Here is a 23252-nt window from a genome sequence, read left to right on the forward strand (position 1 = left end):
CAAGTTGCCCCGAGCAGTTGTGGATGCCCCATCCCTGGAAGTGCTCAAGGCCAGGTTGGACGGGGCTTGGAGCAACCTAGTCTGGAACTTTGTTAAAAAGCAGTGCATGAGTATAAAATATCCCCAAAGTTTAGCTGAACAGGAGAAACTTGCCTTTAAGCATCCATTTCACCATTAAAGTGCCCAGTTCATTCAAAGTCAACACTGTAGAAAAAACCAACTCAGTATCCACCTGCACATTTTTGGCATGGCTGCCTTGGGATCATCCAAAGTTCATCAGATGCTCATTAGAGGATTGAAAACTTTCCTTTTTTCCCAGACCAGTCATGATAATGCTCAGGTACTGGGGAAAAAGACATTTAAAAACCACCCAAAATTTCAATCTTCAAAAATCAGTGACTTTCTAAAAGCACCACTTAACATTTGCTTCAAGTTCTCACCAGATGCTGGGGTGGTCAAACACCTTCCACAGCACTTTGCTGGTTTGGTTTCTATACAAGAACACACCATGAGGAGCTCCCTGGAGCCAGCAAAGCTCCTCCCTGACAATTATGAGCCGTTTTCTTTGTGTGGTCTTTGATTATCACTTCGTAAAGGCCAACAGTTGATCATTTGAGAGGAGGGGAGGAAAAGGTTGGGTTGGGCTGGGCTGCTGTGGAATTATGTTATCTGGCCAATTTACCTTTGAGTGAAAGTTCATGGGTTTGAGTCCTAAAACCAGCTCAGAAAGAAAAGGGCTGCAATTCCCCCACAGCTGGGCCTTGCTGGTGACCTTGCCCTTCAACTAGGACATTAATCAAATTATAGTGGTTGTGCCTCAGGTGGAACTTCACCTTGAATGTAAAGCATGCTATCGTGTTTGGCCAGATTCAGCTCAATCAGAAAGTCTGAAGTTTAGTCAGGCTTCTTTTATAGCCAGTGGGAAATAAAGCAGCTTTTGGAACACAAGTGTTCCGTCCCATTCAAACAAAAACTTCAGAGTAAGATAAGTCACACCCTGAATCCATGGCTACAGTGGACCCTTGACCAGAAAGGAAGTGCAGGCTGGGCATCTCAGATTGTCCATAAGTAGGGGATTCTCCTCCTCTCTGGGTCTCTTCTGCTTATGGCAGTGAAGTGGAAGGATCATCCTGTTATTCCTCTTCACCTGCCAGCTGCTCACCACTGCTTGGCTCACAAGAGTTATTGTCCTGCAGAATGGCTCGTTAGTCTGCTTGTGCAATCAGTCCCTAAACTTTGGGTTGGCAATGGCCTCATGTTTCCAAGACCAGAAAATCTGATGTTAAATATTGGAAATTTAGAATGGATTCTTTGGAAACCATTACGTGGCTGCATGAATCCACTGGAAAAGAGAGCTGTGTGGGAGGAAAAAAAGATTGAAAACCTGTGTCTGGAAGGGCTGCCTTGATCTCTTCAGGGTGTGCTGAGAAGAGGATGATGGAGATAAAAGAGCTCCTCAATACAGAAAAGGTACAAGGATGGCTGAGGAGCAGGACTGGTGTCTATTGTAGTCACACAAGAGACACGGAGAGAAACTATCACCACAGGAACTGTTCAAAAAGCAGGGTAAGGAAGGACACTTTTTATAGCTTTCCATAGCTTGGTTGTGTGTACTGTTGTCATCTATCAATAAAAAAAGCTGAAGCCAAAGGACTCAGCCCAAGCCATCTGCTAAAGTTATCTCTTCTCTGGAAAATCTTAACCCAGCATGAGTACTTTATCAGCTGCTCCCAGACAGCCAGTGTACTCTATTAGCAGTCCCAAACTAACTGTGTGTTCAGCTGAGCTATCTGCAAGGAGAGATCAAAAATATCCAGGGGACAGACACGTTTCACAGCAGAGGAACACTCACAGCAAACAGCCATCAATCCCGTCTCCCTGCAGCCTCCCTGTTCCTTCCCCATCACGCCACAGCGGGGAGATAACCACAAGCAGAAGAGAATCTGGAAAGTTTGCATCTACTTCTGAGTGTTTGCGTCTGCTGAAGAGGTGGTTTGCAGAGAGCCCAAAATATGACGCACAACACAAGGAAGCCTGTGTTCTTCCTGGCCTCCCGACACCGACTCACACAGGTTACATCCTGGTCAGCCTTCCTGGCTGCTGTGGATGCTGCTCGGGCAGCCAAAGGCTCCCCACTGCCATGGACATACAGCAGCATTTCCTGGAGCCAGTGAAATTCCTCCTGTCTGAACTACTCTCAAGGAGATGTTGAGAACTTTCTTTGTAGCCCTCCTTTCAGTTTCCATCACTGGATCCTGCTCTTGTGCTTCTCCCTTGCCGATTTTCAGCCCAGCACCCTTTTCCCCTTTCACCCCTGGCATCAGCAGGCAGGGATGACTCAGGCCCTCAGGATTCTTTTGACAGCCATGATATTTTTAAGCAACCAACATGTATCTTTTGAGTGTCTCTTTTGATTTGGATTTCTCTCTTCATGGCTTTCAAGAAGCTTGGAGTTACACTTGCAAACTCATCTCCTCGTGCAGAAGGACCACCTCTTAAAGAAAATCAACTGCATGATCTTTAAGGTCCTTTCCAACCCAAGCCACTCTATGATTCTGGTGTAGAAGAGCCAGAAGGATGAGCCTGACAACATTCCTAATGATGAGAGCACTTCTCTGAGAGATCAGCCCTGGCCTCTCCATCTCCTCTCTCATCCCTGTTCCACAACTGAAATGTCCAGACTGTGCTGGAAGCATGAACAGTAAACTCTCTGGTAATCCTAAGGAATACAGGGAAAGGAGGAACAAAGGCAGAGAACAATCCTTTTGTTTTCTTCCTGTTTGATAGGCAGTCCTTTGAGATGAGACATTTTGTCAAGAGTATTTGTCAAGAGAGAAAATAATAAACTGAACCCACATCTCCTGCAAGCTACTGAGCATGTGAAGGACAAGGACTGACAGGTGTTTCTCTCTTCTTGTGCCTTTGCTGATGAAGTAGGAGAAGAGGGTCACTGTATGGGCTCTGCCAAAACAGCCTTCCTCGAGTTACTGCTTAGGGAAGGGGGGCAGCTTTTCACTCTGGGGGAAGAACTCCTCAGATCCTTTCCTCATCCTACCCCCTGTCAGAAACAGGGGACCTCTGCAATGTGGCATTCAGTCACATTTAATTACTCCATCCCACTCTAATTGGCTCAGTAAGTCACTTCTGTTTACTGTCAAGAAATGCAGATGAGAAGTGTGCTCAGCTGTACAGAGCCTGCACACCATCCCGCATGTCTGCAGAAAGGCCAGACCCTCGCCAGCTGCACCTTGGCTCAGCATCTTGTCAGGAACAGATGAAAGCTGCTACCTGACCCCAGGACCATCCTGCAGAGACACTACATGGATTTCACAACATGCTGAGTGCACCCCGTGTGCTGCTCCTCGCTTTGGTTTCACCCCGGCAAGAGCTGCTCAGCTGACTTCGGTTTCACCAGGGGTGGCTGATGCTAATGGCCAAACGCAGCTGGGATCAGGACATTTGTAACCAGTGGGATCTGGAGCTCTGTCAGCTCCCTGGGCTGGGAACACCAAAGGCCATCCATCACCCTCATCCCTGAGGGATACTTTAACATAATGACTCACGGGTGGGTTCAGCGTGAGCCCCGCTGTGCCGTGCCTTCCTAGCCCTGCCAGCACTGCTCTTTCATCTCCCTGGGTGTGAACTACGGCAGGTCCCAGCTGCTGATTCCTCATCCATTCTCTTCTCCACTCCCCCTCCACGGACATGCTCAGCAGGTTGTTCTAACTCAAGATCTGCTGCACAGCAGTCCGCCCTCGTTGCTGGCGTGTGCCCACCAGCTGACAACCAGCGAGACAATGCACATGCAATTTTACAGGTTGTTTGCAAATACCTTTTAATGTAAGGTCTTTACCCAATCTTTCAGTCTACCCATCATGGCTTAGGGCCTTAAGGCAAAGAGAGTGATCTCTATTTACATTCCTTCCACACAAGCAGGGCCCTGCAAACTATTTTGGCGACCACTTCCTACTTCCTCTGCCATCACAGCACTGCTAAATTTGGATCTGAGGCTCTCAACGCTTCTGCCTTTGCATTTAACATATGCTACAGAGAATAAGGTCAATATTTGTCAGCACACTGCCTGTGATGAAAACTGACCAGCGACGCCCGCGGTGGCCTGATTCAAAACTCAATCGAAGAAACAGGCAGCTCTGCCTCTGAAATGACGTGGTTTATGGCTTGAGCAATTTTGATAAAAACTAATGAGACCCACAGACAGACGGTTTTGTTTTCGCAGCTGACAGCCGCCTTGCATAACGCATTCGCATCAGCAAATATTTTTTCCAAGGATAAATACATGTCTGACCACGAAAGCAATGATTCCTCAAGAAACTGCAAAAGGAAGCTGTCAGTGCAGCCAGCTACCTGCTGTGTGCACACAGGTTGCTGAGAGTTTCTGTTGACTTTAGACACTTATCAGGGACAATTTCAAGCTTTTCTTCTTGACTCAAGAAAACACAGAGCAATATTACATCCTTCCTGTTCCTCTGCAAGCAAGTTCAGGACATTAATTCAATGGAGACAATAATTTATTCTTCCACAAAAGTGGTATGGTATGTTCACTGCATGGCATTTTAAGGACATCCATAAATTTCACAGCAAGCCAAAAGCAAAGGAAAAAGTTTTCTGCTGAACACAGGTCTTAGCCTATAAACATAAACCTTTTGTTCTATGATTAAACCAAGCAAAAATACCCTATAACTGTGCCAGAAGTCAGAGGAACAGGAAAAAATTCTTTGCATTTTTAATAGTAACAGTAAATAATTAACAGATCAAAATATCAATTTCATGACTTTAAGTAATAATACAATCATCACTTGCAACACTCAGTAGTGCAACTGAATTTAGCTCACCTCCCAAAACTGATTATTTTAATCAAAACACGGGAAAAAAAAAAATCCAACAATAGTAGTTTTTACATAAGCTTTTGGGCAGAAATGGAAACATTTCAGTTACAACTCCTGACGTTCTCTCTTGACTTCACTGCTCGTGACTCAACGACGAAGCCCCAGTGAGTCATTCCTGGTTCAGTGTGTGAAGCTCGTTCACGGCTGTCAAGGAAAACATCACCTCCCTGAGCCTCCAGGAGAGACACAGTGCAGGAGATAGCAAAGCACCATCCCTGGGGCCCCACTGCAGCACCCCTAAACTTAATTGACTCATTCAGCCTTTTCCTTCTGCCTTTGAATACCCTGTTTCTCCACCAAGTGCTCAAAAGGATGATTCACTGGAAAGTTTTCAACCATTCCCACAAATCCCTGAGTTGAGAGAGTTTTTAAAGGGATTGAGTCTGGCTTAAGTGAGCTCACACTAGGGATTACAGCTGGTTTAAGAAAATACTTCCAAAAATCAATTTCATTGAAAGCAGCAAATGCCTTTTTGCTCTTTTTTTATCACCTAGATGAGATCTGATATTTGACCACAGATAAACAAGACAGTGCTACTGACAGGCTGCTGCTCCTGCAGCCGAGTCCCTCTGCTCCCTTTGGCTCTCCTCCCTCATCACCACAGTGATGCTCAGGAGTGCATTGCCTCAGAATGAACTGATTTTCAGCTCCCTCACACAGATCTTTTCCTTGCCCCAAAACTGTTAATCCTGCCACTTTGACTGTTTTTGGAGCCCAGGGAGAAAGCTGTGGAAAAGCCTCATGGGCCAAAGAAGCATCCACCCTCCTGTGGCCCTATACACCAGTTCAGATAATGAGAGCAGCAGCATGTTTGTCGACCTGGTTGCAGCTCAGACACAGGATGGAGCAGGCTGTGGTGAAAAATGGATTTTTAAAGATGCTTTTGGGCAGCCCTTGGTGCCCAGCACCCCCATGTTTCTACTGGAGGCAACCAGAGAGTACACACAGGGCAGAACATGCTTGTTGGAAAACTGACTTAAGATGCTTCAGGGGTTTTTGGGGAAAAAAAAGAAAAAAGTCCCCCGGGGCCTAAATAGAACATACTGAAAAATAAGGAATTATTGACAATAAGGAAAAAATGGATTATTCTACCTGCTCAGAAAGCATTTTGGAAGGACAGCTTATCCCCAAAGCCCTGTTTCGGTAATGCAGCTATGAAGACAGCATCTAATTTAAATTCCCAGTTGTTTAAAATATTAAAGACAATAAAGGAAGGTACTGGTTGTACCCCGTGTATCTGATCCAGGCAACATCTGCTCCTGTCACAACCCTGATATGTGGGGCTTTTTGAACTTCAGACATCTGAGATTCTCCTGTCCAACCCTGGCAGTCCCCAGTTTTAACTACCAGACTCCACCACACAATGGTTTACAAATAGCTTTTCCACATGGTCATAAGAACACCAACAGGAATAACAAGAAGCTATCCAAACAAAAACATAACCCTTGGTGTACCCAGACTTGGCTCCTCTGAGGTGCATCCACCGCTGTCAGCAATGCTGTGGATAAGATTAGACCTGCAGCTAAACCTCCCAGTTTCCATTCTGCTCACCCTGTTTTCCATCCTGAAAAGGGAGCTTATCTGCAGCTTTAGAAAGGCTTTGTCCTGGAGAGCAAAGTCAGTGTCTGTTAACAAGGAAGGGTGTCCCTCTGGAGAGACTCGCCCTGAAGTCCCTGATTTTGGGTCTCAAATCCTGACCCTGGACTCTTCCTCTGATGTGACTGCCTTCACACTGGACCAATAAGAAGGCAGCTGTGGTGATAGAGCCTGTCAGAGGCCACAACACAAGTCAGGGGGAATCCATGCTCTACCTGGACCCAAAGCAGCCTGGTGAAGTTGAAAGCTCCAGAATGAAACTCAGACACAGTAATCGCTCTGAAAACTTGGGAATGGAAGGACTCAGAGGATCAATAAAAGAGAAAGGCAAGGAGAAACATGACCAGAAGGTTGAGGGAAGTGATTTTGTCCCTCTCCTCTGCTCTCATGATACAACACCTGCAGTACTGCATCCAGCTCTGGGGCCACCAAGGATGTGAACCTGTTGGAGTGAGTGAAAAAGATGCTCCAAGAGCTGGAGGCCCTCTGCTCTGGAGCCAGGCTGGGAGAGGTGGGGGTGTTCAACCTAAAGAAGAGAAGGCTCCAGGGAGACCTTAGGGCCCCTTCCAGTACCTCAAGGGGCTCCAAGAGATCTGGGGAGGGACTTTGGACAAGGGCCTGGAGCAATGAGACAAAGGGGAACGGCTTCACACTGCCAGATGGCAGGTTTAGATTAGCTATAAGGCAGTAATTCTTTACTGTGAGGGTGGTAAGGCCCTGGCACAGGTTGCCTGGAGAAGCCATGGCTGCCCTGTCCCTGGAAATGTTCAAGTCCCTTCCAACCAAAACCATTCTATGATTTTATGAAAATGGACCTCCTTGGTGTTATGGCTTGGGACTTGGCAGGAGTCAGTACTCATCTCTCGCTGACTTCCAGGTTCAGGTGCATCTGGAGCAGCCCCAAGGTGTCCCTCCAACCCTCCCAAGAGCTTGGCACCACAAGTGCAGGCACAGGCTCATATCCTGCCAGGAGCATGTGGGACACAGCCTGTTCAGCTCCCACAGCCAGACAGGTGTCAGGGTGCAAAGCCAGTCTGGCCAGAGCCTGGCCAGAGCTTGCCTGGACAGAGCTGCAAGGACAAGCTCTGCCTCCACTGACTTGTCTCCATTGCTGTTATCCTGATGACAAAAATAAAAAAAGGATCTTTTCTTGGGAAAGGTGTGCCTGCATGGAGCGTCAGGAGCAGGCACGTGCTGTGAGCCAGCAGGTAACATTACTCCATCTCCACGTGTCACTGAGGTCACTCCCAGGGCACAGCAGGTTCTCCTGCCCACAGTGGCACTGCCTGTCCCCAGCAGTGTGGCAATGCTGGCTGTGCCCAGTTACCAAAGTGTATCTGTAAATCCACACCCACGCAGGCACACCCCCCAGCGTGTGCCCAGAGCCCAGCTCAAAGGGTTTGATCTCACTCTTTTTTATAAAATATAAAATTTTTTATAAAACTTTATTATTTATAAAATACTGTTTTTAAAAAACAGTTGCACCCCCTCTCCATGCCACTGCCACAGCCATGGATCCACCAGGCTTCTCCAGGCAAACATCAGGGTCCCTGGAGCCACAGCACAAGGATCCCGTCCCATTTACTTCCAAGGACTAGGTGGGCTTAGGACTGTTGCTGTAGGTGCTCTCAGACCCCATAATTTGGAAACTGCTGGCTCAGAGCATAGGAAAGGGAGCTCTGAGAGTCATTTTTCTCAACTTGTGTCCTTATCTGTTTTAGAGCAAGATATATTAGCAAGATTATATATATAGCAAGGTATATATTACCTGGGAAAGGACTTTGGTTTTATATGGGACAGAGCTCAGCAGAGCAGGCGTTCCCAGGCAGCAAACACTTACTGAGGACTCTCTGTTTGCTGTTGCTGTGATGGGTTATTGCACTGGGAGACCTGAAGAGCCCAGCTGAGCTCAAGACCCTGCCAGGATGGGCATCCAAACACTCAGGAGGGGACAAGCCTCCAACCCAAAGCCTCAGGGGAGGTCTCACTGCAGACTTCCCCTTTTATAAAATAGAAGGGAGAGGGACTTTTTACAAGGGCAGACAGTGATAGACAAGGGGAAACAGTTTTAAACTAAAAAAGGAGAGATTTAGATTAGATGATAGAATTAAATTCTTTACTCAGAGTGTGACAAGACACTGGCACTGGTTGCTCAGGGAAGCTGTGGATGCCCCATTCCTGGAAGTGTTCAAGGCCAGGCTGGATGAGGCTTGGAGCAACCTGGGATAGCAGAAGGTGTCCCTGCCCATGGCAGGGGGTTGGAACTGGATGATCTTTAAGGTCCCTTTCAGCCCAAACCTTTGTGATTTTATGATTCAAAGCCTTTTACAGTTAGTTAGAGGAAGAGAAAGAAAATGTGTGGAGAATGCACAAAGAGATTAAATGAGGTGCCCAAGGTCATGTGAGAAGAGTGTGGCCATCAGGGTTACAAACCAAACATATTTTACCCTGCTACTTTACTCCTCCTACTGAAAACCTTATCAGTGTTTGTGGGAGGAAGGGAGGTAATTTGGAAGACCCACCCTTCATTTAGTTAATTGTGATCATTACAAAAAAAATTGTGTAATTAACACATTTCAACATGCCATAAAACATTCCATGTTGCTAATTTATCTCCTGGATTTACAAGGCTACAATGATTAGTGAAATATGAGAGAAAAAACGACAGAAAATATGGAGAAATTTGTCAGAAAAATATGAAATGAGAAGAAAAGAAAGATAGACACACACCCTGCCTGATTCCATTTTGACTGCACAATTGGTTCAGTTTGGTCCCAAGTACAGTGCCAAGCTGGGTGCTGCTGGAACAGAATGGTTTTTCCTGTGCCATATAATGGTGATTGTAGTATCTGGACTTTTTACAACAGGGCAGATCCTGCGTTTCCAAGATAAGGATGAGAAAAGGGTTTCCTTCCCAGAGACATCTCCTGTCAGCCCTTGGGTTTCCACATCTCTGCAGTTCCCTTGTGAGGCTTAAATGCCAGTTTTCCCCAGGGCTGCAGGCAGGAAAGGAGCATCCTGGCAGAGCCCACACCACAAATGCTCACACCATGTCTCACACTGAGAATTAGGTCTCGGGCACCTGAGTGACTGAACAATTTGGGGAGGAAACGAGCCAGGAAGGGCTGCTGAGACCAGCACAGCCCACCCCACAACCATTTGAGGCAGCAGCTCATGAGCTTGGGCAATGTGGCCGTTCCTGACACGGCGGATTTCTCGTGGCTGTCCCAGAGCTGACAGCATCACTCAGTTTGTGTGTCACAGGACGAATGAAGGACCTGCTCTCATGGCTCCAAGCCCTACCTCCACACCACACCATGGTCCTGCTTTACCCCAGGCACCTCTGAGGAAGCAAACTTTACTCACAGATCTGTGACTCTGGGGATCTCAGCATCTTCTTTGACTCCTGCCATATGGTTTTGCAGTCCTCCTGGAGCTTATAGAACCGCTCCTTTCTCCAGGAGCTTGACTTCACTTTCAGCAGCTGGCTGCCTTTCAGGAGGAACTTCAGGTCCTTGTCATCTTTGAGGCCTGTGGAGAAACAGAAGTGGTAATGTTTTAAGAGACAGCTCAAGACATGATGCTCAAAGTGTTTTTCCTTCCACAGAGGCAGCCAGGTCTGGGGAGGACAGCAGAGCAGAGAGACCCAGAAATCCCCCACGCCACTTCATGATCACAAAAGAGGCTGAAGCCTCGTATGAAGACTTTGTGTTATAATTGTCAAGTGTTTTACAAAGATAAAATATCTCCTTCCCAGCAAATACAGCCTACTGTTAGGATGCAAAAACTACAACAAAACCAACAACAGAACAGTAAAAACAGAGAAAGGAAAATTGCATAACTTGTAACTGGAATGCTGTCAGGAACTTTCAAGTGATTTCAAATCTATTCTGCAACAAAATTTCCTTTGCGGAAACAGGAATACACAAAGATATTTCTCATCCTCGTCTGGCAAGCAGTGCCTTCCTATCCACGTGGGAATTTTGCTGATCAGATGAAGCTTAGGAGAGAGAAGTTTGGTGACAGGCAGCACCAGATCACTAAGGCAGCAGCAAGGAGCAGCCACGCTCTCCTCATTGCTCAGCCATCCGAAGGGTCCTCGTCTTTCTTACACTACAAGGCCGATGCAATGTCAAGTAATAACAACCAGACCTTCTGGTTGTGGGAACTTTGGATTTCACAACTTAGCCTAGATTCAGGAAGGCACTTAAAACATCTAGAGAGGCAACAGGCACCTACTGAGACTTTGAAAACACAGACTTGGCATTCTACATGGTTTTGAGTGTCTCAGCAGTGCATGACTTCACATACCTAAATACCTTGGAGAATCCGTCTCTCAAACCAACCAATGATTACAGATCTGGGCTGAGGAGGGTGAGAGCATGAAACATGAGGAAGACATCCTGGGCTTTCTGTAATAGGCCCCTTGCAGCTCTGTGACACTGCAGGAAAGGCTGGTTCAGAGCTGGTGAAGCAGCATTTAACTCTGCAGTGCTGACCATGCACATCCCAACTCAGTGGGAATTTTTCCAACCTTACCTTGACAGTGCAGGTAGCCACTTGGCCACCGGCAGCCACCTGCCACTCAGCTCCAGGGAAATTGCTCAGTATTAGACAAACATAACGTGGGGTCTCACAAGTAACAATTTTTTATTGCCGTGTCCCCTGTTGGGTTGGGTTGGTTCTTCTCTGGGAGACACAGCTGCTTTGAATCACTGGCTTTTAAACAAGGCAAGACAATGAACTACCAAGCACCACTTCAAGCCTGCTTGAAAAACAAAACCATGAGATCTAAGTGGCCAAATTCCCATTCTCCTGACATCCCATACAGGAAACTGAAGCACCAGCTGCTGCAAAACACCAAGGTGGGTCATGGTGGTAGCAGCAAAAACCTGCACTGGGAGTTTGTAACTGGGATACACAGGCCTAAAGAGAGCATTTTAAGCTGCCAAAGCCTGAGATTTTCATCAGAGATAAATACTAGGGGTGTCCAGTGTCCACTTTGTGAGCCGCTCACACCATTTACTGATTTTGCAGAGGTCAAGGACCATGCCCAGAGCTGAGCCAGGCTGAAACTTCCAGATTTGAAAGCATCAGAGTGGAAGCTGGAGATCCTGCAAAGGTGGCTTTGGCCTCTCTCTTTCCTCAACATTAAATTAGCTATCTTGTTAATTGTCTTCCCTACTACAGCATCCCCTGGGCTTCTCAGCTCATGACTGATCTAGAGGTTCCTAAGAGGGGAATTTGAATGCTTCCCCCACTGAAAACCTTAGAAAAAAATTCATGGAGAGAAAAAAAAAAAAAAAGCTGTGTCCTGCAAAGCACAGAAGGGCGAAAAGTTGAGGCCAGATAATGGGACCTTGGACAGCATTCCCAGGGCTTCATAAGAGGCCAGATCATCTGGAGGAAGGATGGACAGGACAACACCACAACGGCCTCCCAGGTTCTTGGTCTCCTGAGTTGTGCTGGGCTGGCTTCTGCTCTAAGGCAAAGGTCCTCCAAGTGCACAGACTGCAGCCTCAGTAACATCCCTGGGGCTCCCCTCATGGTTCCTGGAGAGGAAACCAACTTCTCCCTTTTCTCTATCCACCCACATTTCTAATCTGGCTCCCAGCCTCATTCTTCCCTTTTCTTCAGATCCCAACCACTGGAAGCATCATTACAAGACTAGGAGGAGGACATGTCACCCTAGGGTGACATGAGGAGGAAAGCAGGAAAACCATCAAATCCTTTGGATGCTTCTGTCCATAAGTGTGGAACAAGAAATCCATTTAACCAGGGCACGTTTTGTTCCACAGACCCTGCGTGCAGCATCTGTAACGTGTCCTGCTACCAGGACATCCCAAAGAGCTGCACCAACGTAATAAAGACAAATCTGGATGGGCACAGGTGGTGGCCAAGGGCAGATTCCTCTCCTCCAGACTTGGACCACACAGTTCAGACACAAAATGGAGCTCAGAGCCCTTCATCCTGTTCACCAGCACAGCCCAGTCAGACCAATAGCATGGTCAAAACTCCCCTTCTTCTTCCCAGGATCTAACTATGGGGTGGGAGCAGACCTCCCACTCATCCTTGGCCACTGTGCCTGAGGACCAGGAGAGGTCAAATGATCAGCAAAGGAGGGCACTGGACTTCGCAAGAGCAGGAGGGAAGGATGAAGATGGACGGTGCATGGTGAAGGCGTGGCAAAGATAAAAGATGCCAGTGGCAGTGGGAGAAGCCAGGGAGGGGACAGAGACAAGCTTCCCTCTAGGAGACAGCAGGTTTGGCCAGAAAAGGGCAAGAGGGCCAACCATGAGTGTCTAACAGCTCTGACATCCCTTTGACGGGGCATCCTTTCAGACACAGAGCAGTCACCCAGAGACGACCTGTGTCAGTGATGACCCCAAGCCCTGCCTTAGCCACCCAAAGGAAAGAGGGGCATCCCCTTAACGGGGTGGGTGCAGCCTGTGTCAGGCTGCTCAGGGTCTGTCTAGCAGCAGTTCAAGCTCACACAGCTGAATTGGACAGGGAAGAGGGCCAGTGCTTTGGGCTCTGCTTCCGATGCCCAACCAAGCACTGGCACAGACTTTTTTTGGGTGAGTCATGTAACTTCTGTATTCCTACCTGCAACAGTGTTTTGTTAGACCAGAGATGCAGCATAAGACAGTCTGATCTGCTGATACAGAAACCACAAACACACCCCTGATGTGTCACGGTGACATTACTCTCAGCTGGTTATTTGAATTGCTTTCCAGAAAAAAACCCCCACCTTTTCCCAGCAGAAACCTGAGGATTTCTTCCTGAAAATCCCATGGAGAACCATGGAATGGTTTGGGTTGAAAGGAACCTTATAGGTCTTCCCATTCCACCTCCCTGCCATGGGCAGGGACACCTTACACTAGACCAGATTGCTCAAAGCCTGAAGCTGAGGAGGTTTGTGGTTCAGAGCTCCATCTCACATCAATGAAAACTCATATCAAAGAAACCAGAGTACACATTGTACACATACATCATTTCAAAGATAAAAAACACTGGGCAGCAGGACAAGGATATTGACTCCCAACTATATAACAACATTAAGCATGAGAAGTGCAATCACTGCACTGAAATAAATGTGCAAATCCTGCCTGAAACATGTGTCAGGACTGGGTCTAGCATCCTCTGTAAAACACCAAATACACACTTGGCATGCAAAATTCCAGAGTGCCTTTCAAGGGTCAGGACCCCCTTCCTTGCCAAACATCAATCACACTCTTTCTGAACAGAATATATTCAGCACGCAGTGATGTTCAGAGTGAAAATCATGTTTGGCCAAGGTAGGAGTGCCTCAAGCACACACAGCACTTCAATAACCATCATGTTAATACACTGCACTAGGAAGTTTTAGACACTGAGACATCAGAAATGTTAACCTTTGGCTTATCTAGCTCAGGTTTACAGCAAGCAGGAAGCATAATAAAACAATAGCTGTCACGGTAGGAGCCGGGCTTTGAGTTAAACGAGGGGATGGTTAGGATGGCCGTGATAATCCGTATGGCTGCACTGTTCTCACAAATCTGCTGATCTGAGAGAACTTAATTACAGTTGCTATAAAACAAGTCTCCTCCCGCCCGCTCTCCTCCTCCCACCTGCTTACAGACCAGGCTTAACTCAGGTTTGCTGGTTTAAAAGGGCAGAAAGCCTTTCTGGTAAAATCTAAAGAACTCGGGTGGGTAAATGGCTATTTCCCACTTCCACCCGACCTCTGCGTCCACAGGAATCAAGGGACTCGCATCCACTTGGGCTGTGCCTCCAGACAGCAGGAACCAGCAATGAGTTCGTACCCAGGCACAGAAGTTATGAAACTCCCCGGGTTTCCTCTTTCATCGGCAACCCCTACGTGGTTCTCTGGGCTCTTACAGCAACAGGCAACACGCCACAGAGCAGGGCTGAAACGGGGCAGGAGAAGGGCACTGCCCTCCCCAAACGCCCTCAAACAGAGGCAGTTCAGAAAGCCCAGCAAGAGATTTGGGAACTGACCCTTTGCCCACATTCTTTGATGCCTCCAACGAAGCGGCTCACACATCTGGCGTGTGGTTACAGGCAAACGAAAGGAAAGGAAACCTTGGGAATTTAAAAATAACCCCGGAGTTTAGGGTGGAGCACTGCCTCTGCGCAGGGAAAAGAGAACGGGAGCGGCTGCCGGTGCCGAGGGTCTGCCCAAGCTGTCCCTTACCCAGCCTGATGCCATTCAACGCGGCCACTCTACGGCTCTGCTCCAGTAGGATGTTTTCCTGGGACACGGTGCGCTTGGGCTGCCTTCGGATGCACTGCATGATCCAGTGTGGGGCTCGGGGAGAGGAGGCGGCCGTCGGGAGGGCTGGGGGGCCGTGCCACCCCTGCAGGGATCCCTGCTCATCCAGGAGCTCCGGCGGGCGCGGTGTCACACGGGGCTCCAAGGAGCGAGCGCAGGCAGCGGGGCAGCGGCAGCACAGCAAGGCAGGGGAGGGCAGAGTCCAGCTGGGGGTGGGACTGTGGGAAGTCTCTCCTCCTGCTTCACACGCTGGATGCAAAATTCAGCCGAGGAGCCTGCCGGCAGCTGCCCAGGTAGAAGGAACAAGTTTTCCACCAGTTGTACGCTAGTGGGATTATACGCATCATTTCCACAGGCTGCAGAAGTCCCAGATATTGTTTGTGGCTCCTAATCACTGCCTTGCTCTTGTCAGCTTGTCCTGCCCACGAACGCCTGAGTCCGATCGAGCCTGGCTCCACCTTTTCTCTTCTGTGCAGAGCTGCTCCGTGCTGTCCCCACTGACAGGCACTGAAGACGGTGCCTAAAACAGCTCTTAGCCAGGGCAGATGTGACCCAAAAGATGCTTGGAAACTGAGTTTTAATGCTCTTCCTTTTCCACCAACAGAAGAGTATTTTCCTAAGAGTGCAGAGAGTGTCTTCTCTGCTACCAATTTCCTGTGTGACTTGGGTGAGTCACTGTGCAGCCACATTTCTGCATAGCTTTGGGTTTATTCTTGTAATTCAGATTTACCCTGCACTCTAGTCCAGGAATAAGCCTCCCCAGGGATTTAACAAGTCACAGATTACACAGAATCAGGGAATAATTCAGGTTGGAATGAACCTCTGGGGCTCTCTTGTTCAATGACCCATTCAAAGTGAAGAGTCACCTTCAAAAGTAGATCTAGTTGCTTGCAGCCTTGTCCAGGTGAGTTTGGATATCTCTATGCACAGGGACTCCAAAGCCAATTTAGATCCCTGTACAAGAGCTCAGGTGTTCTCAGTGAAGAATTTCTTACGACCAGTATAAATTTCTTTTGCTGAAACTCACAGCCATTCCCCATTGTCCTGGCAATGGCTGGGACTAAAACCCACCTCTTCCCTAGCCATGACCTTTTCTGAAGGGAAAAACACCAGTTATACACACACGTTGTCACAAACCTTTTTTTGTTTTGTCATGGCCTCTGCAATCTGCTGCTGCAAGGCTGAAGGTACTGCAGGGACACAGGTCACACTGGGGTAAATGTCCCTTACTGCATAATCAGCATATGCCCAAGAAACTTGACATCCAACCCCATGTCATTGTTTTAGCCACAGACCTAAATGGAGGCTCTTCATCACCAGCCCCTCACCATACTCAATACAGGTTTTACAAACATTATCTCTGTTTCTGGCGTCTGTCAATCCAGACACCTTCCCCTTCTTCCTCTGTAGTTTGAAGGAAGCCCTACCAGCCCTCACAGGGAAGCACAGAGGATTGGGTTGTTTGACCAGCACAAGGACAGGGTCAGAGTCATTAATCACTGCCATGCACTGCAGGTAAGAAACTCTCTGGGGACAAGGCAGAGCCACTGCATAGCCTTGAACAGCAGTACATCTAATAACTCTTTATTTACACACAGCCACTGCAGATCACAGAGAGAGAAGGAGAATAGAGGCAATTTCTGACTGAGACATTGCTGAACATGTTAGCCAGGCAGTCTGTGGGTGTTCGGGAAACACCTCCAGCCTTTCTGGGCCCCCTGAACAGACAAGGGCTGGATGTCTGAGCTGTAATCCCCATAGCACACCCATGGAAGGTGGGAGCTTTGTTTTTTCCCTGGTGAGGAGGTGAGCACCATGATGTAATGGCTGGATGATATTTATTAGCTATCAGTCTTTGAGCACTTCCCAGATTTCACATTCTCCTGGAGAGGACTGATCTAATTAAAGGAATGGGGAAGTCTCCCTTAATTGCCTTAGCAAAACAATTTGCTTCTACAGACCAGCTCTCCTGTCCAGCGGCAACCAGCATCCCATAGGGATTGATCTGGGAACACACAGAGCCCCTGTGCTTCATTTTCTCTTTAATTCCTAATAGCAGTGCCAGTGACAGCTCTGCTCAAAGCTTTCCATGCCCTTGGAGAACATTTTACTGTACTTAGCCCTGAAGTTTGCTCACACACAAAGCACGGGGTCAGCATTCAATGAGTTGAGATACCTCTCCACAACAGCAATGTGCGAGTTTTGCTGTTGTGAGGGCTTCAGAGCCATAAAGCAGTTCAAATCAGTTTGTCTTTAAAATGAAGATGAGATAATCAGGCCAGAAATTCCCTGCTTTGGGAAACAACTGAGCTAGATGTATTGTGGTCCTGAGGTCATTTAAAGACAATGCCACAAGTCACAGAACAAACCTGACAGGCAAGTGTGACACTGGGTACTGATGTTACACGATGCTGCCGTCACACTCCGGCATGGGAGGAAGTGATTCCTGCAAATGGCTCACGGAAGAATTCTCCAAGCCTTATTCACTGCAGGTAACTGCACCTCAGTGGATCGTGCAATTTTACCTCTATGACCAATCCCAATTAAATAAATGGCCCTGGTCACATGAGTGAAGTTATCCACGCCCAGTGCCCAGGACTGGGGCTAATCACCCTATCAATTCCAGCTGGATTACTCACAGAGCAAATGGAAAATCGATGGGGACGAGGATGTCAGAACATGGTCCCAAAGTTAGCAAAGTGCTTTAATAGCCAGGAAACAGGCACTTGGAGATGGAGTGGCTGTAGAGTCTGGTAGGAAATGGGCTGTGTGAGAACACTACAGTGCACTGGCTGCTCTTCAGGTGATTTTCCAAAATTAATTCATCTCTATCACATCCTTTCCCAAGGGAGCTAAGGAAGCACTATTACCACTTCACACTAGGAGAAGCAGGTTGGCTTTTGAGGTCTTTAGGGCTGCACCTGTTCTCCCACCACCATCATATTTAGGCAACACCAAAAGTGGTGCAACCCTAATTCTGATCACAGTCTCTTTAGAGCTGACAAAAATGACATGACAAGACTCAGCTGCTGATTTGCCCAGACTTGTGATAATTTAGGAGCGGAATAAAAACACCTTTGCTGGTAATGACCTCACCCCTTCCCCATCACACCATGCACATGATGCAACTTGTAGCCAGTAATACCTATGGGAACTACATAAATAATTAATGCCATGTTCAGGGGAGATTTTCCCACTGTGCCTTGCTCTATATTCATTACCAAGAAGAAAAAGACAAGTCTATTTTACATGATGCCATTCTTCTTAATGAAGAATGTGACAGAAAGGTGCCTTCCACATCTGCAGGGTCCCACCTGCCCTGTGCTTCCTTCTGGAGTCCTTTCCTCACTTCATCCATGCCCTACCAGATCCCACCTGTGGAAACCCTCTTTCCTCCTTCTCTGCTACCTCCAGGACACCACTCACTGCTCTCAGCTTATTCTCCCCAGTGACACCTCACATCCTCTGAGGTCTTGTTGTTGGCACAGCTTCTGACCTGCACCAAAAAATGCCTGTGGATCCTCTATACCAGCACTCCCCTTCTTGCTCCCTGTGGGGAAGTGAGGATCAGGGTGCTGAGTCCAGACGCATGGGTGCATCCCTGGCCAAGGACTGCTGCTGCTTGCTCCCAGTGGGTGCCTCTGCGGAGCATGTGGTATGTACCAAGTTCCACCTTGTGGTCACACTGAGAACGGACATCTCCAGCAGCAAACCTCCTCCTCCTCTTCCTTACATTGGCTTTTCTTGCCCTCTCCCTTTCCAGGATGCTTGAGAGGTCCTGCTGAGCTGGGGCAGAAACCACATATATTAAACCTTAAAAATTCATACAGGAGGAGTTCTCCCAAGTGTCATGTTGTGTTGTCCTCCAAATCACTGCCTAAAGCCTGCCTCTGCCTGCACACTGGCTAGAAGACGTGTGATGGGATTAGCACTGTCACCCTGCCCAGCTTTTCTCAGCCCCACTTTCTCTCTGTATCCTTTGGCTGTCTCACCTTGTCTGAAAGGACTCTGGGAGGAGCATGGCCTCTTCTCCAGCTCTGACAAGTCCACACAGCCCATCTTTCCCCAAAACAGGCTGGTTATATCCAGAGTGCCAGCTGGGAAGGGCTGCAGGCCCATCACCCAGATCATGCCATCTGCCAGCTTGCTGTGGATCAAAACCAGGCTGGGAAATGTGCTGGCAATTAAACAGTGCAGAGCCCTGGTTTGTGTAAACGAAGCCAGTCTGCCCACTCAGACATTTCACAGACAGACCAAATCATGACCTTTATTTGTGAAAACCTTCATACATCCTCCTGCCAGTCCAGGTCCCTCACAGGGAGCTTGGATCGGTGCATGGACCAGGCTGTGACCCATCAAAAGCTACTGCCCTGCGCTCTTGATGAAATCCAGGTAAAACAAAACACCCAACTAAAGTTCACTGCACTTCGGAACCCAAAACCAGACTGAAGGTCTGGTTTCCCCCTTCCACTGGTCCCCTTCATCACAGTGCATGCAGAGATCTGGCTGCAGAGAGAGAGGCACTGAAATAAACACCAGCTTGCAATAAATTACAGCTTTTCCAGTAGTTGGTGTGGAAAGAAAGTAATTGAAAAGAAGGATATCAACTTGATGGATAGGAGCAGGATCAGCAGCCAGGAGCACTCAAGCAGCTCAGTTGCCCAACTCCCAAGTCAGGTTTCTGTGAACATGCTGATGAAGATGTTCTCTTCATAAACCCAAAGTCAATTGTAGGTGGGTCCCAGCCTCATTTTTTAAAGGCCACTTAACAGCTTTTCTCAACATTTTCTTCAGGAGCTGAAATTTCTTCTATAGGCGAAATGCAGGTCATTCTCAACATTCTGTAGCAGGGCAAAATTTGTGCAATAAATTAATTGCACAACTGAATTATGCAAAACTAGGAAAAAAATCCCTTCTTTTTTCCCCTAAGGGATTTATCTGGAATTTCTGTAACTCTAGCCAAAACCAGCCATTGAGACTTGTTGTGTGGTACCTCAGTAAAGGGCTTTAAAAGGTACCATGTGGGGGGAAGCCTGAAGTGTGAGAATTTTCCCACACACAGTGTTTAGGCTGGCTCATTTTAGGTGTGGAAGTATTTCAGTTTAGAAGAAACTGTGTCAAAATCTTCTCTGCCTGCATAAAGAAAAAAAAGAAACCTCTATGTCTGACCAAGGTCTGCAGCCTGCTGGTCTGAGGGCTTGACTGAGTGAGAACGGAGACCCTTCACCCATGAGAAGGGCCTCAGAGACACATGGCTAGGGGTCAGTCCTGCAGCATTTAGATATCCACAGTACCTACAAGGGGCCAGGAGAAGACAGAATACAATCCTCCTGTCTAGATCCCTATAAGCCTAAAATTTCTTAGAGATGCCTGCATTGACTCACCTCAATCCCACCCTGGATGATCAAATCCCCAAGTGTTTAGCTGCAGTTTTCCTTCCAAAATACCTGTTTAAATTGATGTCCCTGTACCAGACATTCTACTTTGTTCCCAAATCATTGACACCTTTGGCTCCCAGTGCTGTCTATCCAGGCAGCCGAGTTTCTAATCCTGCACAAACCATTTCTTCCCCACACACCTCTCCCTCTTGCTTTTCCTTGTAGTTGGCTGTATCCTTTAATCTCTGCAACCTGCAGCAGTTTTCAAAGTGACTGCATTTCCCTCGTCTTTCTTTTTCATTTCCTCATTAAAATCTATTTTTCCCCAAGCATCCTCTTGCCCTGTCTTAGCTACTTTTGGGCCTGATGGGGCTTTACACACTGGCAGCAATCTCAGAACCAGCTGTGGGCTTTAGTTTTACTAAAAGACGTTGCTCAGATGGGAAATTTAGCAACTTTCGTGCCAAAAAAAACCCAAAACAAAACAATATTCAAAGTGAATTTTACTTGTTCTGTCTGAAAAAGGAACAAGTTGACTGTTTAATACACTGGGATGTGTCAGTATCCCAAATTCCCCTGCACTACAGGGAACACTATGGTTCACAAAACTCCCACGTAGTGCATCAAGAACAACCTGCACCAAAGGTGCGTGCTGGGAGCATTTTGTTGCCAGGAAAGGAGATCAAAGTCACCAGCTGCTCCAGAGCAGATCCCAGCTGATCCCAAGCTGCATTATCTCCACCCATGGAGCTTGAAATACAGAAGGAGCCTCCTCAGTGCCCCCAGCACGCAAGGGCAGGTGGAGATGATTCATTTGGAAATTTCAATATAGATGTTAATCCTGAGGACTTGCTGACAGAGGAAACAAGGAAATGGCCTGTCCAGTAGGATTTTACAAGCTGATTCTCACTCTGAACTTTCAGAGAGGGCACTCCTATAATGGGGCTGTGGCATTCCCCTCACAATGTACACAGTGTCTTGGGTGAAAAAGTCAGTGTATAAGAATAAGGCATAGTACAAATTAGCTATTCTACAATCTATGAGCACAAGGGCTCCCAGTTCAGAAACAAACCAACTTCACGAGGCAAGAGAAAGAGTATTAATAGCCCACATTAATTCTGACATGGTAAATACAGCTGTTGTTGTATCTATTTTGGGGGGAAAAAAAAAAAAAAAAAAAAAGGAGAGAGAAACTGAAAGAAAGAACCTGAGTTTCAACATAGAGCCAGGGAAAAAACATATCCACAAGCCACAGTATCAGAAATTTCTGACAAACTACATAGCACAAGCCTAATCCTGCTAAGAAGTCCACATGTGAGCAGCTCCTCTTGTCTAAGTAGTCTGGCATTTGGAGTGACTTTGGCACTTGTGTGTATGTGTGTTATGTGTGAAGGAATTTCAGTAAATACTTTTTTAAATTCTTGGCTCATTCAACATTTTTGTATTTTTCTGCTTCAGACGAAAAACTAGATTACCAGCCACTGAATTCTTCCTGGTCCCTAAACCCAGAGGACTAAATAATATTCTCTGAAAAATAACCCACAGGCCAAAATGGGAAATGTTTTAACAGTTCCAGATGTGTTTCTTAGCTTTCTTTCCCCAGTGCTGTATAATGAATGAGATACCTACAAGAAGTATAACATTAACCTCTGGTTCACCCTCCTGTTGGATTTCTACCATCTGGGAAAATCAGAGTGAAGATTTCACGAGCCTGGGGGAATCTTTTCACATTTTTGCTGGTAACACTAAAATGATTATGTTTATGGGCAATCACTTATTGCTCTATCAGTTTATTTTTGTTTATAGCTCATCCACAGTAAGAAAGCCCCCATCTCATGAAATAAAAGTACTGGAGGCTTTTCCTGTTTCTTGGGGACCAAAATATCCCATTTCGACCTGTAGCTATCACAGCCCTGAGTTGTTTCTGTTCATCAAAGCAAAATACAGTGAAGAGGTAACAAAGCAATACATAAAGTCAGGTGAGGGAATGGAGGGGGGATATTTCATTACCCTCTTTATCGGACAAGCCTCCCAGACTTGGCACCAATAGAACCTTCCTAAATCTCTCTTGCTACAAGGGCAGAGAGAACTTCTTATTTTAGAAACACTACTTATTTTGTACTTAATATTTGCAGTGTCTCGGGGACAGCCCCTGAGGCCAGGTGTTTATCCAGGCTCTGCTGTCTCCACCAGAGCCCACAGAGTTTACTCAGCGGAGCACCCATCCCGCTCTCAGTTTCCCATAACGGGGAGGAGATTTGGATCCACTTTTCTGAACTTGCAGTCGCTTCCCCAGCCAAGGCACCCCTCCTACCAACACAGCTCACCCCATTAACAGAGCAAAATCTGTCATGTGTCTCTGTAACAGCGACGAAATACCCCATTACATCCAAATGCGAGAATGGGGAAGTGGAGAAGAGAGGAGGAAAACCAAAGCTCTTGGACAAGATAAGAGAGCTGAAACACAAGAACACTTCCCCAGACTTACTGTTGCAGGCGAGGAATGTGCCATTGGCTTCCATGGCTGCAGCAGGAGCCGCCAGCAGCAGCAGAAGGGCTCCGAGAACCAGCTGTGCCCAGAAGTTAGCGCTGCTGCGGGGCGGCAGCCAGAGCCGCCAGGCTCCCCTTGCTCCCCGCTCCAGCAGCCCCCGACGGCAGCTCCCTCCGGAGAGCCTGCTCCTTGCCCTTGGCTGGAATTGCGTGCTCGCTATGACTCCTCATTTATCTCTCCCGCATCCGCACGCCGCCGCCTGCCCAGCGCACCGACTGCGGCCAAGCGCCGCTCTGGCCCTGGCTCCTCCCTGCTCCAATTTGGCGTCTTCTCCGCTGGCCCGGCCTCCTCCTGCCGCTGCTGCTGCTGCTGCTGCTGCTGGAGCTTCCCAGCGATGCTTCTTTTCCTGTGGCTGCCACATTTTCATGCTCCGCGCCTTTCCGGCGCGGCTTCCAGCAGACGCCGAGTGCTCTGAATCCATTCTTGGTGGTCTGCAAATCAAGGAAAGGGTCTTAAGCAGATGCCACGGGTCGGAGTTCAGGGCTAGCGAGCTTTTAGGTGCTGGTGGAAGCATGATTCTTTTCACAAGTTTAAAAAAAATACCC

The 23252-nt window shown here is 47.6% G+C and overlaps 1 protein-coding gene across 2 annotated transcripts in view; it reads right to left on the reverse strand.

The window, feature by feature from the left end:
* Nucleotides 1–22943, reverse strand: part of PLCD1 (phospholipase C delta 1) — a 50945-nt gene extending 28002 nt beyond the window's left edge. The window contains exons 1-2 of one of the 2 annotated variants that reach the window (XM_048315133.1): nucleotides 22645–22943; nucleotides 9870–10034 (exon numbers count right to left, since the gene is read on the reverse strand). In XM_048315133.1, coding sequence (XP_048171090.1) covers nucleotides 9870–10034; nucleotides 22645–22678 — 199 coding nt within the window. In that variant the 5' untranslated portion in view covers nucleotides 22679–22943. Of the gene's footprint in view, nucleotides 1–9869; nucleotides 10035–14700; nucleotides 15133–22644 lie in introns of those variants that run through there. The other variant, XM_048315061.1, reaches the window with a different exon arrangement.
* Nucleotides 22944–23252: the final 309 nt, after the last annotated feature.

The sequence above is a fragment of the Corvus hawaiiensis genome, chromosome 1, assembly GCF_020740725.1.
Source record: "Corvus hawaiiensis isolate bCorHaw1 chromosome 1, bCorHaw1.pri.cur, whole genome shotgun sequence".
Taxonomy (NCBI): domain Eukaryota; kingdom Metazoa; phylum Chordata; class Aves; order Passeriformes; family Corvidae; genus Corvus; species Corvus hawaiiensis.